We start from the raw sequence: 15,096 nt of genomic DNA, 5'->3' as shown, positions 1-15,096 counted from the left end.
TGAAACCTTTCTCTCAACTCCCCAACCTTCACCATGACCTAATCACTGCAAGAAAATCAACCTTAAAGGGTTAGTTCACCCAAAAAATTCTCTCATTATTTACTCACCCTCATGATATCCCAGGTGTGTATGACTTTCTTTATTCAGCAGAACACATTTGAAGAAAAATTGTAAAATATCTCAGCTCAGTAGGTCCTTGAAATGCAAGTGGACTGTGATCAGACCTTTGAAGCTCCAAAAAGAACAGAGAGTCAGCATAAATGTCATCCATACAACTCAAGCGGTTAAATTAATGTTTCATAAAGTGACACGATCACTTTTGGTGCGAAAAAGATAAATATTGAAGTACTTTTTAACTATAAACAATTGCTTCCGGTCAGCAGCAGTATGCATGTGTGACGTAATCACGTTGGCATGTGAGACGCGAGAACTGACGCAATGCTGTTTACAACTGAGTAGGAGGAAAGCTGCACAGAAACGTAGTTGGTTTTGGTTTAGATATATATTTGTATCTGTTTCTTTACTCACAATAGTACATTTGTGTGCTTATCCTGGATGTCTTAACTGAAAGAACGTGAGATTACATCTGTAACATGGCAACGCAAATACGTCACACGAGAGACCAGGTGAACTCAGCGCTCTCGTGAAGATTACTGGAAGTGATAATTTATAGTTAAAAAGTACTGTACTTAAATATTGATCTTTTTCTCACCAAACGTGATCATGTCGATTTAGAAGACATTAATTTAACCGCTGGAGTCGTATGTATGACGTTTATGCTGACTGTCTGTGATTTTTGGAGCTTCAAAAGTCGAATCACCATCCACTTTAAGGACCTACTGAGCTATTTTTCTATATTTCTTCAGATTTGTTCAGCAGTAGAAAGAATGTCATACACACCTGAATTATGAGAGAATTTTCATTTTTGGGTGAACTATCCCTTTAATATTAATTTTAATTTATTACTATAAGTAGTATTAAAGGAAATATTAAGAGTGGAGACAGGAAACAGGATGGGAAAAACTGGAGCAAAAGAAAAAAAAAACACATCCATAGCATCTCATCACACCACGGCATTGAAGCAACACTGGAGGGCCCAGTTTGTCTTAAATTTCATTGTTTCCACCAGATTATTTGAGTGCAAATAGCCACGCTGTGTGGTGGGTGTATTTACACCTAGTGCAAATAGTCACTCCGTATTTTGAAATATTGCTTTCTATGTTTCATATACAGTATTGTAAGGTAAAATATTGTGATACTTTTAAATATCAAATTTTACCTCACCTCTAACCTTTAGGTCTATGTCATTCTTTGTTCATGAGACCTCTCCTTTTCTTTCTTTGCCTGCTTTCTTCTACCCTGGGCGCCAACATGACTCTTTTCCTTTTGTTTATGATGGATGTGCGAACTCTCTCATTCTCCCTAGTCTTCATCTCTCCACGAGTTTTATTATTCATGTCTTTTCCCTCAGAGTGATCCATCTCTCTCTCCCTCCTACTTTACACTCACATTCACTCAAACCTTCTCTCTCTCTCTTTCAGGCGCAAGACTTTTATGTGGAGATGAAATGGGAGTTTACGAGCTGGGGTAGGTCATACGTGCTGTAAGGATGTCTAAATTAGACTTTATAGTATGTTTGTACAGGGACTTCCCCTTTCCAGTTCCGTATCCCCCCTCTGTATTCAGTATGGTGCGCAACAGTAACCGCACACTTTTTCAACAGGCTTGATTCTGGATGTATTTTTCCCTTTTATTTTCTTCATAGGGATTTTTTATTCTTTAATAAAGAAATCTAAGCCATGAATCAAACGAACCAGCTCCGAGATGATTCACTACATTACAAACTTTGATATAAAGCAAAAAGTGCAAAAATTTGAAAACAACAACAACAGCAACAACAAAGGGACAAGACTATATACTTAAAGGATGAAAATTCTGTCAACATTTACTCACCTCACTGTTTCCATGGTAACATTGACTTTTCTGATTGGTGGAGCTCTCTAAAGGAGTCATATGTATTTGGTTCTGAGAATTCGGTTATTAAGCACATTTGTTTAAAAATTAATTTAAAATCACACTGACTTGAGACATCTACTGAAGCATACAGCATTGTTTATCAATCTCAGAGCTCATGGGGTGTCTGTCTTGAAAAGATTTATCGCTAAAATCAAATTCTCTATTGAGAAAATGAATGGGATTTTTACTTCCCCTATAGTGTTCTGTTATTGAACACTTTCTTTCTTTTTCAGTTCCATTAGTGTCTCGTATCTGTCCGAGTGACACTTATCGGGTTTGGAAAAGTGGTCAGTGCCTGCGCGTGGATACGACGCTTATGGGATTTGAGCAAATGACCTGGCAGAGAGGCAATCGCAGCTTCATATTCAGGGGTGAAGGTGAGTGTGTGGTGGCCTGTATTTTTCTCTACTTTATTACCTTTAATGATGAATGAACATGTCCAGTCTTATTTTACCCCAAAATCAAAAGAAAAAAATAAGAAATTATATCCTGCTTAAATGTTTTTGAATTGTTAAATTATTTTCATGACAAATTGAATGCGAAAAAATGTAAGATTTAATTATTATATATTTTAATTATACATAAAATATACAATAAATAACATTATTTAAATTGTAAAGTATTTTTATGTTTTGGTAGCATTTGTTTAACTGCCTTTAATTAATGCTGATTTAAATTTAAAAAATATATTATATTTAATTAAATTATTATAAATGTTTTTTTTTTTTCGTTTTTTTTTTTTCTGTTTGACAGTAATGAGAATCACCATTGAGAATAATACGAATTCTAAAAAAAATGTAAATGTCTAGATGCATTACTGCAATGAGAATTAGGGCAGGAAGTGTGCTTAATTATCAGGAAAATAATGTCACAATGCAAAATATCTTAATTACCCTAAAATAGCTTAAAGGTGCTGTAACGATTTTAGCATTATGAAGCTTTCACTTGACTGAGCTGTTGAATTAGCCACGCTCCTTCATTCCAAAACCACGTCCTCCAAAGATAATTTTGAGACCAAAACAGAGCAAAAGAGCAGCATTGTTTGTTCCTGTGGCTGTCAAATTCAACAGTGGCACAATAGCGCTCTCAACTGACAAACATTATGAATCATAGCCTCAGTGATCTGCTTCAAACACAACACTATGAGAACGAGCAAAATGATTGACAAGTGAAAAGCGCCACTGTCAGTGGTCCACGGACACATTTTTGTTTGCTGTTTACAAAGTCTACAGCTGTCACAGAAACCAGTAAAATATCTCAGGATACTTATTTCATTAATATCTTTAAGGGAGTTGGAACATTTATTGCATACTTTTCCATGAAAAAATCACTTAGAGCACCTTTAATGCAAAGTTGTATTTTCTTTATTGCAAAATTGTATTTCTTATTTTTTCTTTGGAATTTGGGTGAAATGTGACCTGGACATATTTTCATGAGACCCAAATCAGATGTGGGTTTGATCTTCTATTTTGTTCTCAATGCCAAATCTTGTTAAATGTTCTTTCAAACAAGCCGTCGTTGGCATGAAAACAACCCAAGTCCCACTTCCCCACAATCTCTAATTGGCTCCCTTCCATTTTGTCTCTCTCTCCACCTGTCACTCAGACTCCAGTGCCATGGTAATGGAAGTGGATCATGACAGACAGCTGGTGTTTTGCGAGACGCTGCCATGCCAGTCTTCCTCCACTTCCTCGCCCTCTTCCCCCTCTTCCAGTGTGTGCACTACCTCTTTGAACCTGTTAGGGGCACTACAGCCCAGCGACGAACAGGTGGCGGCCCGTCTATCCGCTCCCGTGGTGGCCACACAGCTCGACACCAGGAACATCTCCTTTGAGAGGTGAGCACGTAATTGCCAAGTCATTGTTGCCAATGAAAATTTTGTAAACAACTTCAACAAGGGCATTGTAAACCTTCACTGTTGCTCAGTCACACCACGGCTGTGAAGCCTACAGTGTGAACCAGCACTTTTGTGCAAAGTTCCATCATAAAATGTGTGATATTGGACTCACCTCTGCATTTTGGCCACCCTGTTATGTGCCTCTGCAGGAATAAAACAGGCATTCTTGGCTGGCGAAGTGAGAAAACTGAGGTGGTGAACGGGTATGAAGCAAAGGTACTGCCCAGGGCTCCATACTTAACATTTTTGTTTAGGGATTTTCATTTTTTTTTTTTTAAGACTGTAGCTTTAAAGCTGAAATGTGTAATTCTTTCAATGTTATAATACTTTCTCCGTCTCCCAGCTTAATATGCAGAGAGTCATTTACAGCACAATAAGCCATTTGTAGGTTTATATCCTCAAAGTGTAAATGCTGTCGCTCTGTGGCACAATCAAAACATTGCTCCATTTGCTTGAGCATCTCGAATCGCCCGATACAGCAACATTGGCTCAACCAGTGGTGTAAGTTTGGGACTATCTGTTTGTCTGACCAATATCAGACAGGAGGACTGTGTTGGAAAACAATCATTTTTTTTTGCAATTCCATTTGGTGACGCTAGGGGCGCAGAAATTACACACTTCAGCTTCAGTGCGTCACACAATACAACTACGCACAAGCAATCACAGAAAAACTGAAATATAGAAAATGAAGAATTACTACAGAATTCAGAAATACATTATGTACTTGATACATGACGAAGGAAATTAATCACCTTAGTTGACAAATCTTTTTTCATTAACCCTGACATAGTCCTTGGTTTACTGGTAGAAGTGTCCAGTAATCAGCTGGCAAATTTACAAATCCTACTATAGTTGAAAGCTTGGCTCATGCATATTAATTAAGATACTTGACTAGACGCTCCTGAAGGTTACCAGGCAACATGTGCATGACCCAATTAATATTCAAACACTTGTGCCTTAATTTTGCATGTTGTTACAGTTGCAGACTTTTGTGTGCTTTCATCCTGAATGGAAAGTAACGTAAAGCAGCTGATTGCACTTTGAAATAATTTGCGGTTACATTTAATCTAAACTGGAAATGAGCCAGACAAAACAAGTTGCTCCCATTTTAACCAGCCAAGCTACACTATGGAGCATGCCGTGTCATGTAGATTGGGTGTTAGATGCATTGTGAAGTTTTTATTCTGTAACTATTATATAATTTCATGAGCTTTATTCAGGTATCAAAAGTCACTCTCACCTGTGTGCCCAAATAATTAATAAATAAATAAAATAAAATAATTTTCCACACTTGCGTGCTGTAATTTTCACTTGGCAAATGCTAGTTATATTCTTGCACTGTCAAACCCCGCTGCCTCAGTTTTTACCCACAAGTAGAAGTGTCAAGTCCAAGAACAGTATTTCCCTTCTGCAATGAAGGATGTACAGTATTACATTGTTTTCATTCAGGGCTTTGCAGTGCAGATTAACAGAAACAAACAAAAATTTAAAATGAGAGAGATAGAGTGCATGATGAGGCTCATATTGTTGGACACTGTCTTTGTTTCAGGTTTACTGTGCCTCTAACGTAGAGCTGATCACACGAACACGCACTGACCATCTCACTGACCAGCACAAAACAAAACAGAAAGGTGTGTTTGATCCTAAAATACAGTCCTAACCTTGCCTTACCTTCTCAAATCTATAGAGTTGGCGATCAGTTGAGGCCATGGTTTAGTGTGGGGGGAAAACAAATCATGTCACCATAGTTACTCATGTATTTTTAAGTAACTGTTCTATTTTATTATATTTTTTGCTTTATTTAAAATTTTTCTTTAAACAAATAGCCAAAACTTTTGAGCATTTCTCATAGAAATGAATGGGTAACTATGGTATGGATTCCCATGAGTGGGTGGGTGTTCTTGCCAACTTTATCTTAGCTTAATCATTTATTTTACATTTAAGAATATTTTCAGAATTGCAAGCCAGTAATCTTATGCAAAAGCTATTTTTTTCCATGTTATATAAATTCCTTATAAACCAAAATGAGAGTGTCTGCTTTGTTGGGCATTTCATAATGAATATGATGATTCAAGATTTCAGTGCCCACTCACGTTTTTCCCTTACAAACAGCATCTCTGTCTTGTCTGCCGTTGTGGTGATGTAATACAGATCCTTTGGATTGTGCTCGCCTACTATAATGTGACCTGCTTTGTGTTGTGTTTTTATTTCAGGTGGTAAGACACCTCTGCAGTCCTTCCTGGGTATCGCTGAGCAGCATGTGGGCCAAAACAACGGAGTGAGTGAATGAAGAAATTTTTCACAAAAACAAAAAAACATTTACCACCAACATATTTAAAGACCCCATGAAAAGTGCAGCTTTCTTTCCTGTGTTGACGTATTTCCCATTGAAAGATATTGGGACATATGAAAGGGTTCGTCCCTTTTTTAGATAGCCAATGACTTTAGTTACATTGCAGGTTGTATTAGTGGGAGGGACATTCTCATTGTAGAGAGCAATTAACTGGACAAAAATCTGTGTAGTGCAAAATGAGTCATGAATATACAGTATTTGGTCAGTTTTGTCCAGAGGAGAAGGTCTGTAAATTTAAAGGTGCACTCAGTAATTTTTTCCTCATTAAAAAAGTTTTACTCCTAAAGAAATGAATTGTAATTTTAAAACATATGTATAAAATCATGACCACTCAAATGAGATGAGGACTCTAGTCACATCAGTAACCATATAAAAGCTTTTTTATTCTACATGGGGCAGGGGTGTCCTCATTGGGATTATCATCAGGATGGCGCCGTGGATGGCTGCCTCGGTGTGGAGTGCTCCTGTCCTTTTGTTGTTTTTGTTTGTTTGTCCTGTGTTTAGTAATCTTTTTCCAGTCAGTTTTAACAGAGACGAACTGCTGAACATTTGACAGCAAGTACCAGACAGTCTTTTCCCGGTTTTCGAATATTCAGACTTTTGCTAGACATTTTAGTTGGAGGCGCAGCTCTGCTGTTCAAGAGACACAGGCAAGGAAGACGAGCCGGTGCACTGGTCAAACTCTGTCGGCACGGATTTTGAACAGCGCTGCCGAGTATTCACTTAGCGAATCTCCGCTCTCTTCCTAACAAAACGGACGAACTACATCTCCTCACCCACACAAACAAGGACATTTCAACCTCTGCTGCCTTGTGCTTCACAGAAACCTGGCTGAGTGAAGCCATTCTGGACAGCGCGTTACATATGTCGGGCTTTCAGCTGTTCAGAGCGGATCGCATCGCAGAGTTAACAGGGAAAACGAGAGACGGTGGAACATCCTTTTATATCAGTGAAAGTTGGTGTACAGATGTAACAACGTTAAAGAGGATGTGCTGTCCTAATTTGGAAGCACTCTTTATTAACTGTAAGCCTTTCTACTACTTAATCTGGTGAGTGTGTATATCGCGCCAAACTCGTGTTTGAATGTGGCGCTGCAACAGCTGGCTGATCAAATCACAGACACAGAACAACAATACCCGGACTCAGTTATTATTATTCTTGGGGATTTTAACAAAGCAAATCTCACACGTGAACTGCCCAAATACAAACAGCACATCACATGCCCCACCAGAGACAGGAATATACTGGATCATTGTTACACAACAATAAAGGATGCATATTGCTCTGTCCCTAGAGCAGCTTTGGGACTCTCTGATCACTGTCTGGTTCATCTTCTTCCAACGTACAGGCAGAAATTAAAATCAACCAAGCCAGTAGTAAGGACTGTAAAGAGATGGACCAATGAAGCAGAGCGGGAACTACAAGTCTGCCTCGATTGCACGGATTGGAGTGTTTTTGAGGCTGCAGCCACAGACCTGGATGAGCTCACAGATACTGTTACGTCATATATCAGTTTCTGTGAGGATATGTGCATTCCTACTAGGACTTATTTAAAGTTCAACAATGACAAACCGTGGTTTACAGCAGAGCTCAGGCAGCTTCATCAGGCCAAAGAGGATGCTTACAGGGGTGGGGATAAAGTCTTGTACAATCAGGCCAGGAACACACTGAACAGGGAAATCAGAGTGGCTAAAAGAAGATACTCTGAGAAGCTGAAAAACAAATTTTCAGCTAACGACCCTGCATCAGTGTGGAGTGGCATGAAACAACTCACAAATTACAGGACTCCTACCCCCAACCCTGTAGGGAACCAACAACTGGCTGATGACCTGAATGTGTTCTACTGCAGATTTGAAAGGCCCAATGTCACACCCGACACCCACACATACACCAACACCTCCTGCACTTAAGATCTGTGAAGATGAAGTGAGCCACATCTTTCGGAAACAAAAGACAAGGAAGTCTTCAGGCCCAGATGGCGTCTCACCAGCGTGTCTTCGATCCTGTGCTAACCAGCTGGCCCCCATCTTCACACAGATCTTCAATAGATCACTGGAGCAGTGTGAAGTCCCATGCTGCTTCAAACGCTCAATCATTATTCCTGTCCCAAAGAAACCAAAAATCACAGGACTTAATGACTACAGACCTGTCGCCCTGACGTCTGTGGTCATGAAATCATTTGAGAGACTGGTGTTGGCCCACCTGAAGAACATCACTGGACCCTTTCTAGATCCCCTTCAATTTGCTTATCGAGCAAACAGGTCTGTGGATGATGCAGTCAACATAGTATTGCATCATATCCTGCAACATCTGGACAGACCAGGGACATATGCAAGGATCCTTTTTGTGGACTTCAGTTCAGCTTTCATCACCATCATCCCAGCTATACTCCAGAATAAACTACACCAACTCTCTGTTCCCATGTCTATCTGTCAGTGGATTACCAGCTTTCTGACGGACAGGCAGCAGCTTGTGAGACAAGGGAAACTCACTTCCAGCACCTTTACAATCAGCACTGGTGCCCCCCAGGGATGTGTGCTCTCCCCACTACTCTTCTCCCTCTACACCAATGACTGCATCTCCAAGGACCCCTCTGTCAAGCTCCTGAAGTTTGCAGATGACACCACTGTCATCGGCCTCATCCGAGATGACAATGAGTCTGCATACAGAAGGGAGATTGAACAGCTGTCTGTCTGGTGCAGTCAAAACAACCTTGAGCTGAACACACTCAAAACGGTGGAGATCATTGTGGACTTTAGGAGAAACACCCCAACACTGACCCCCCCTCACCATTCTAAACAGCACTGTGGTAGCAGTGGAGTTATTAAGGGTCCTGGGCACTACCATCTCACAGGACCTGAAGAGGGAGACCCACATTGACTCTATTGCAAAAAAAAAAAAAAAAAAAATTTGCACTGTACATAACAGATTGTATTAGATTTGCACTACCCATGTGTATGTGTGTATGTATGTATGTGTGTGTCTGTACGTATGTGTATAATTAGTTGTATTTTTTATTTTTTATTATTATCTATGTCTTGCTGCTGTTTTTGTATTGTTGTACACTGGAAGCTCCTGTCACCAAGACAAATTCCTTGTATGTGTAAGCATACTTGGCAATAAAGCTGATTCTGATTCTGATGGGGGTAGCCATGTTAGAATCACACCAGTTGAATACTCCTCACTTAATCTCAGTAACCGTCTTGTTACTGGACATTTCACTCTTGGATTAAATTAGTCATAGCTGATTTTAAATAGTGAATTCCTATAATGGCATCTACAGCTGAAAACTATTGATTTTGAATGATGCTGCATCACACCACTAGACGTCACTGTAAGTCCAAGATGACACGAACAAAAATTAGATGTCTTTTAGATGTCTTTCTAGTGTTAATGCAATTTCTGTAGCCTCAAGGGAAGTGTATCTGTGTGTTATAGTAAGTCCAAAATGACACGAACAAAAATGAGATGTCTTTTAGATGTCTTTCTAGTGTTTAATGCAATTTCTGTAGCCTCAAGGGAAGTGTTTTTGTGTTATAGCACACTCTGGTGACACAAATATCTTTCCCTGCAACAAACCCTTCTGCCCTGACGGCTGAGGAGTACTTTAACCCAAACCTGAGTCAGAGTCAAAGAGACATCGGCCAGCCCAGTCACCTCACCACCAAAACACAAAGGTAGTGCTTCAGTCCAAAACTTCTTTTATTTTGTGTTGTTGACACCGTAGATTTTGAACCCCAAAATTACTATTTTCCAAGATTTCGCTGCTCTCTTGTTTCCTGAATACAGACTGACATCTGTATCAAACAAACCTGCCAAGCATTGTATGAAGTCATATAGGTGTCTAATGTGTGTGTGTGTGTGTGTGTTTTCCCAGGTTCAAAGCTAAGCTTTGGCTGTGTGAATCACACCCGTTATCTTTGGCGGAGCAGGTGGCTCCTATCATCGACCTCATGGCCATCACCAATGCCCTGTTTGCTAAGCTTAGGGACTTCATCACATTACGCCTGCCCCCTGGATTCCCTGTCAAGATAGGTAAGCTAGGTAAGCTTTCAGACATTCTGTTGGCTGATCCACAGAATGTCTGAAATGTGAGTTTTTAATATCTTTGTGGTCCTCACAATGTAGGAAAAACGTGATCCACACACACATTTTACAATGTCACACTAATGCAATGATAGCAATGATATCTTACCACAGAAATTCCCATCTATCACATCCTGAATGCACGTATAACCTTTGGGAACCTGAATGGCTGTGAGGAGGGCGGTTTGCCTCGGGTGGATGCTGAGGGGGACGGACAGAAGGACAGTCCCAGGACAGAGACCCCGTCTCCAGGCAGTGACTCTTCCAGCGTGTCCAGCTCTAGTTCCACAAGTAGGAATCAACCTGCTTTTTGCTTTCAGGCAAATGTGATCACTAGAAGTCATTTAAGAAGAAGTATGGTGTTACAAAGTAATACAATGTTCAGATAAAGCACTTGCCATATTTAATGGCCAGAGATTAATTAACTGGATAAATGTTTAATGATTGCATTCTTTAATGTGCTGCCTGCAATGCTAATGTAACTCTTTCATATCAGTTTGTCAATACATCTGACACTAAAACCTCCACATGTAAACCTAGTGTGTGTGTGTGTGTGTGTGTGTGTTATTCAGACTCATGTCGTGGAGGAGAGATCCCACCATGTGTGTTTGAAGCTCCACGGGGCTACAGCATGTTAGGAGGAAACCAGAGGCAAAACATGAGAGAAGAGGAAGATGATCTGTTACAGTACGCCATACAGCAGAGTCTTATAGAAGCTGGATCAGAGTACGACCAGGTCAGGCCAGGGTTATTATAATTTTGAAATTTTCACTAGTTTTTATTTTTATTTCGTTTTGTGTTATGGGTTTGAATTTCAGTTAGTTTTAGTTAGTTTTAATGGTGCATAAATAGTTTTTATTTGGTTTGTATTTTTGGAAAATAGCCATTTTTATCGAGTTTTAGTATAGTTTTAGTTTTCAACTATTGTAACACCACAAAATATTATCTGTAACACTTTACAATAAGGTTGTATTTGTTAATCTTATTTAACTACACTGGTTAACTTAAACTAACAACGAACATCATTTACACTTATTAATCTTGGTTAATGTTAATTCCTTCATATACTAGCATATTATAAACATTAAAAGTTTAATACATGGTATCTGTTAACATTATTTAATGCATAGTGAACTAACATGAACTACAATAAACGATTGTAAATGTATAAATTAACTGACCAAAAAAAAAAAAAAATGCTATATAAATATGGTTCCTTGTTAATTCATGATATCTAATGCATTTAATAATGTAAGCATAAAGGACCTTATTGTAAAGTGTTATCAATAGTATCTGCCTGTGATGACATTTAATCAGAAACTACTTAGCTCAGAATAATACCATAAAAGTTAAAAGAGAACAACTAACCGGAGAACAACGAGTCGCTTATTTGCCAGTTACCAAAGCTTATGGAATTCAGTAAATTCAGAAGTTTTGTTTGAAGTCAACTCAATGAGGCTTCAATTTATTTTGTGTGGTCTTTGTGACAGCAGCGCCATTATTTGCCCCATTTTCACGTGCCTGTAAGTATCACATATGCTGGCGAACTGTGGTTGTTTATACATGTCAATCAAAAGACGCTCGCCGGCTCTTTTTGAGGAAAACACAGAGAAATCAGGCTTGAGAGATTATATAAATAAGATCATCCAACAATGATTGAAAATATGAAAACTAAAGTAATTCTCTCCGTGATTCTCTTTAGTTTTCGTTCATATTGTAGTGCACTTTTATAATTTTAGTTTAGTTTCTGTTTTTTTTAAAACTCCTATTTTTATTTTTATTTCAGTGAACTAAAATATTTTTCACTATAGTTTTCATAATTAACGATAATAACCTTGGGTCAGATCCAGACATGTAACAGACACACATAGGTGTCTACAAACTGCACATTATAATATTGTGCCCTAACCAGGTGTGATGCAACTGGAAATAAAGTGGAAAATTATGTGCGACAAAATCACAGGCAATCAGAAAATATTTGATGTTTAACAGAGCACGACAGCCACTTGGTTCTGGAAGTAGGTGGACAGTCGCTGTTGGGATCATTAGGCGCTCTTTGTTAGTTGTGATTCTCTGATCGGATTGTTTCCCTTCAGGATCATGGGTAGTGTTGTTCTTTATCAGACATTGTGCTATTGAACATGATTTATTTTTAGATTAAGATGAAATAACATGGACTGATGCCTTTAACAAAAGCACATACCATTGATTAACAACCTCAGAGTTCATGGTAGTTCAGTCTTTAAGGTTTTTTAGTTGTCTTTAAAAATGTATTTGCCTATGGAAAAAATGAATGGGATTTACTTCCAGAACCAGACTGTTGCCCTCTACACAAACAACTATGTGGAGCGTGATTCTGGTAATAAATGATGCCTTTTGAGGGCACTTTAAATGAAGAACAATCATGATAGCCATACTGTGAGGTCATTCCAGAATATCCAGTTTTTAAAAGTGGGACTTCCATTCCTACAACTGCCATATTTAGCGTTACAATCACTCAAATTGTATTTTTTTTTACAAGCGGTCCATCTCCTCTTAATACTGCCATGGTCCCATGCTAGCTTGCTAGGACATAAACTCAGATCAAACTCAGATCAACGTGTAAGAGATACGATTTATCCCTTGTTGCTTTATTGTGTCGCACCTGGACACAGTCTTAGATTCATTCAAAAACTATTCTCACCCTCTCTCCTTCCTTCATAGGTGACAATCTGGGAGGCTTTGACCAACAGTAAGCCGGGAACACACACTCTGTCCTGTGACCCCAGCCGCCTCGAAAGGTCTGCAGTCAGTATTCCGCTTTTGCTGTTTCCTGTTGTTTGATCTCACCCACAATAGGCAGGGACAGCATCACGCTCTCATCACATTTACTGGAGCTATTGACACAGGCTTGACTGTCAATACAGTACTCTGTGAAGCTCATAGAAATTCTCCGGGGTTTTTATCTCTCTTTCCTCACCTCTGTTTGCTCTTCATGCTGCATTAAAGCATTAAAGCGGTCTGCTGAATGAGAATGAGAAGCAGTCCCTTAACGTCATTATTCTTAAAGGTTTAATTGTTAGCACAGGCCAGAACATCTATTTCCACTGATTCAGTTATTTACAGACTTGAAGTTTAAATAGACTAGATAATGCAAGAGTGAAACACTTTCTTACAATCTTATTCAGCATTACTTACGATGGAATTATTTTAACTGAAGTGTAAGGGGCCATTCACACCAAATTCTTCCTTGCGTCCTTCTACACGGTTTTTCAACTGTTTTTCTTTATAAGATGGATGTCTTTGACCGTTACGCCTTGTACGAACTGTTTTGTCAACATTATCTCACACGAGCGCTGCGTTATTTATTTATTTTGAACCCATGTCAAGTTTAAACAAACTACAGCTTTAAAAATGCATCTCAAGACACCCGCGTTCTATAGCTCTACGTCTAGCTTTTTAGTGCAAAAGTGCGTTCACTCTGTAAAGAACTGCCCCTAAATCCATGGACCCTAAATCATCATGATTATGGTGGGAATACTATTCTGGGCAGATGAATTTTCGTTTATCATTGCATATATACCACACTATACTGTACTACACTATACTGTACTATACGAGTAGCATTGGAAATAACTTTATTGAGAGTATTGGGAATACTGTATTCCCAGCAAAGGAAAGTAGAAGAAGAAGAACTTCAACTTTTAAAAATGCGTTTCGAGACACTTGTGTTCAACTGCACTGCGTTTAGCTTTTTTTAGTAAAAGAATGCATTCGGAACGCTGAACAGCCCCTAAATTATCATGTTTGTGGTAGGAATACTGTTCTACGAGGATTTATTTTTGTTTATCCTTGCATGTATACTACTCTATGCTATACTATACTATACTATAGGAGGAGTATTGGATATACTGTAAGTTTGCGTAGACATGGTTAGTAAGGTATTCTATGACACACTAGTCAAATATAAACACATCTAATGATTTAGTCTTGTGGCTATACTTTGGAAACTTTCAATATGGTGTATTGTAATGTTTGTAACATTGCCCCATTTACTACCATTGTAAGTGCCTATTTTTGATGAGCCAAAATTATTTTGTGGTAATTAGAGGTTGCCGATCGATATATCAGATTATTTGCAGATTTAATTATTTACTTTTAAATTACTTTAATTATTTTCCAATCTTTGGAAAGTCTTTGTCTATTGTGATCATTGTTGGGTAAATTACTCTAAAAAAAAGTACTGCTTTTGTTTTTCCGCTCAACAAATTCAAAATAATGTCTATATTTCTTCCTCGTTCATTGTCGCATGTAAGTCATACACTAAACACCACGTATTTCTCGTTTACAATGACTCGCAACTCCTCAGCTGTCACAGAAATGCAAACAGATGAATATATGAGCATAATTCATGTTTAAATGTATGCTACAAAAATGTTAGTTTAGAAATGTGTAACTTGAATAATTGCACTGTAATTAACTTAAAATTCAAAGTAATCTGATTACATGAATTTAAAATGTAGTTACACTACTTTTTTAAACTTAAAAGTTACTTTTTAATCAGATTGCACCCAACACTGATTGTGATATATATCGCTATTGACCAAAAGTGTCAAGAATCGCGATACCTATCAAATACCACCTCTTGTGGTAATCAACATTTTTTCACAAATGCTGCCTACAAAGAATAACTTGCATTAAATCCTCAACATTTCTTTATTTTTCACACAGTTGGTGATTTTGCTGTCAAAAAGGTCTCAGTCAC

The 15,096-nt window shown here is 38.4% G+C and overlaps 1 protein-coding gene across 2 annotated transcripts in view; it reads left to right on the top strand.

Annotated features, from left to right (window-relative positions):
• Positions 1 to 15,096, top strand: part of LOC127429476 (ankyrin repeat domain-containing protein 13B-like) — a 35,679-nt gene that overhangs the window by 14,777 nt on the left and 5,806 nt on the right. Inside the window, exons 4-14 of one of the 2 annotated variants that reach the window (XM_051678482.1) lie at positions 1,542 to 1,587; positions 2,250 to 2,393; positions 3,622 to 3,853; positions 4,063 to 4,129; positions 5,463 to 5,544; positions 6,127 to 6,191; positions 9,807 to 9,943; positions 10,144 to 10,301; positions 10,467 to 10,643; positions 10,925 to 11,088; positions 13,056 to 13,132. In XM_051678482.1, the coding sequence (XP_051534442.1) occupies positions 1,542 to 1,587; positions 2,250 to 2,393; positions 3,622 to 3,853; positions 4,063 to 4,129; positions 5,463 to 5,544; positions 6,127 to 6,191; positions 9,807 to 9,943; positions 10,144 to 10,301; positions 10,467 to 10,643; positions 10,925 to 11,088; positions 13,056 to 13,132 (1,349 nt within the window). Of the gene's footprint in view, positions 1 to 1,541; positions 1,588 to 2,249; positions 2,394 to 3,621; positions 3,854 to 4,062; positions 4,130 to 5,462; positions 5,545 to 6,126; positions 6,192 to 9,806; positions 9,944 to 10,143; positions 10,302 to 10,466; positions 10,644 to 10,924; positions 11,089 to 13,055; positions 13,140 to 15,096 lie in introns of both variants that reach the window. The other variant, XM_051678483.1, reaches the window with a different exon arrangement.

The sequence above is a fragment of the Myxocyprinus asiaticus genome, chromosome 39 (genome assembly GCF_019703515.2).
Source record: "Myxocyprinus asiaticus isolate MX2 ecotype Aquarium Trade chromosome 39, UBuf_Myxa_2, whole genome shotgun sequence".
Lineage (NCBI taxonomy): Eukaryota > Metazoa > Chordata > Actinopteri > Cypriniformes > Catostomidae > Myxocyprinus > Myxocyprinus asiaticus.
The sequence above is the reverse complement of the archived record's forward strand: the minus strand, read 5'-3'. Positions and strand labels throughout refer to the sequence as shown.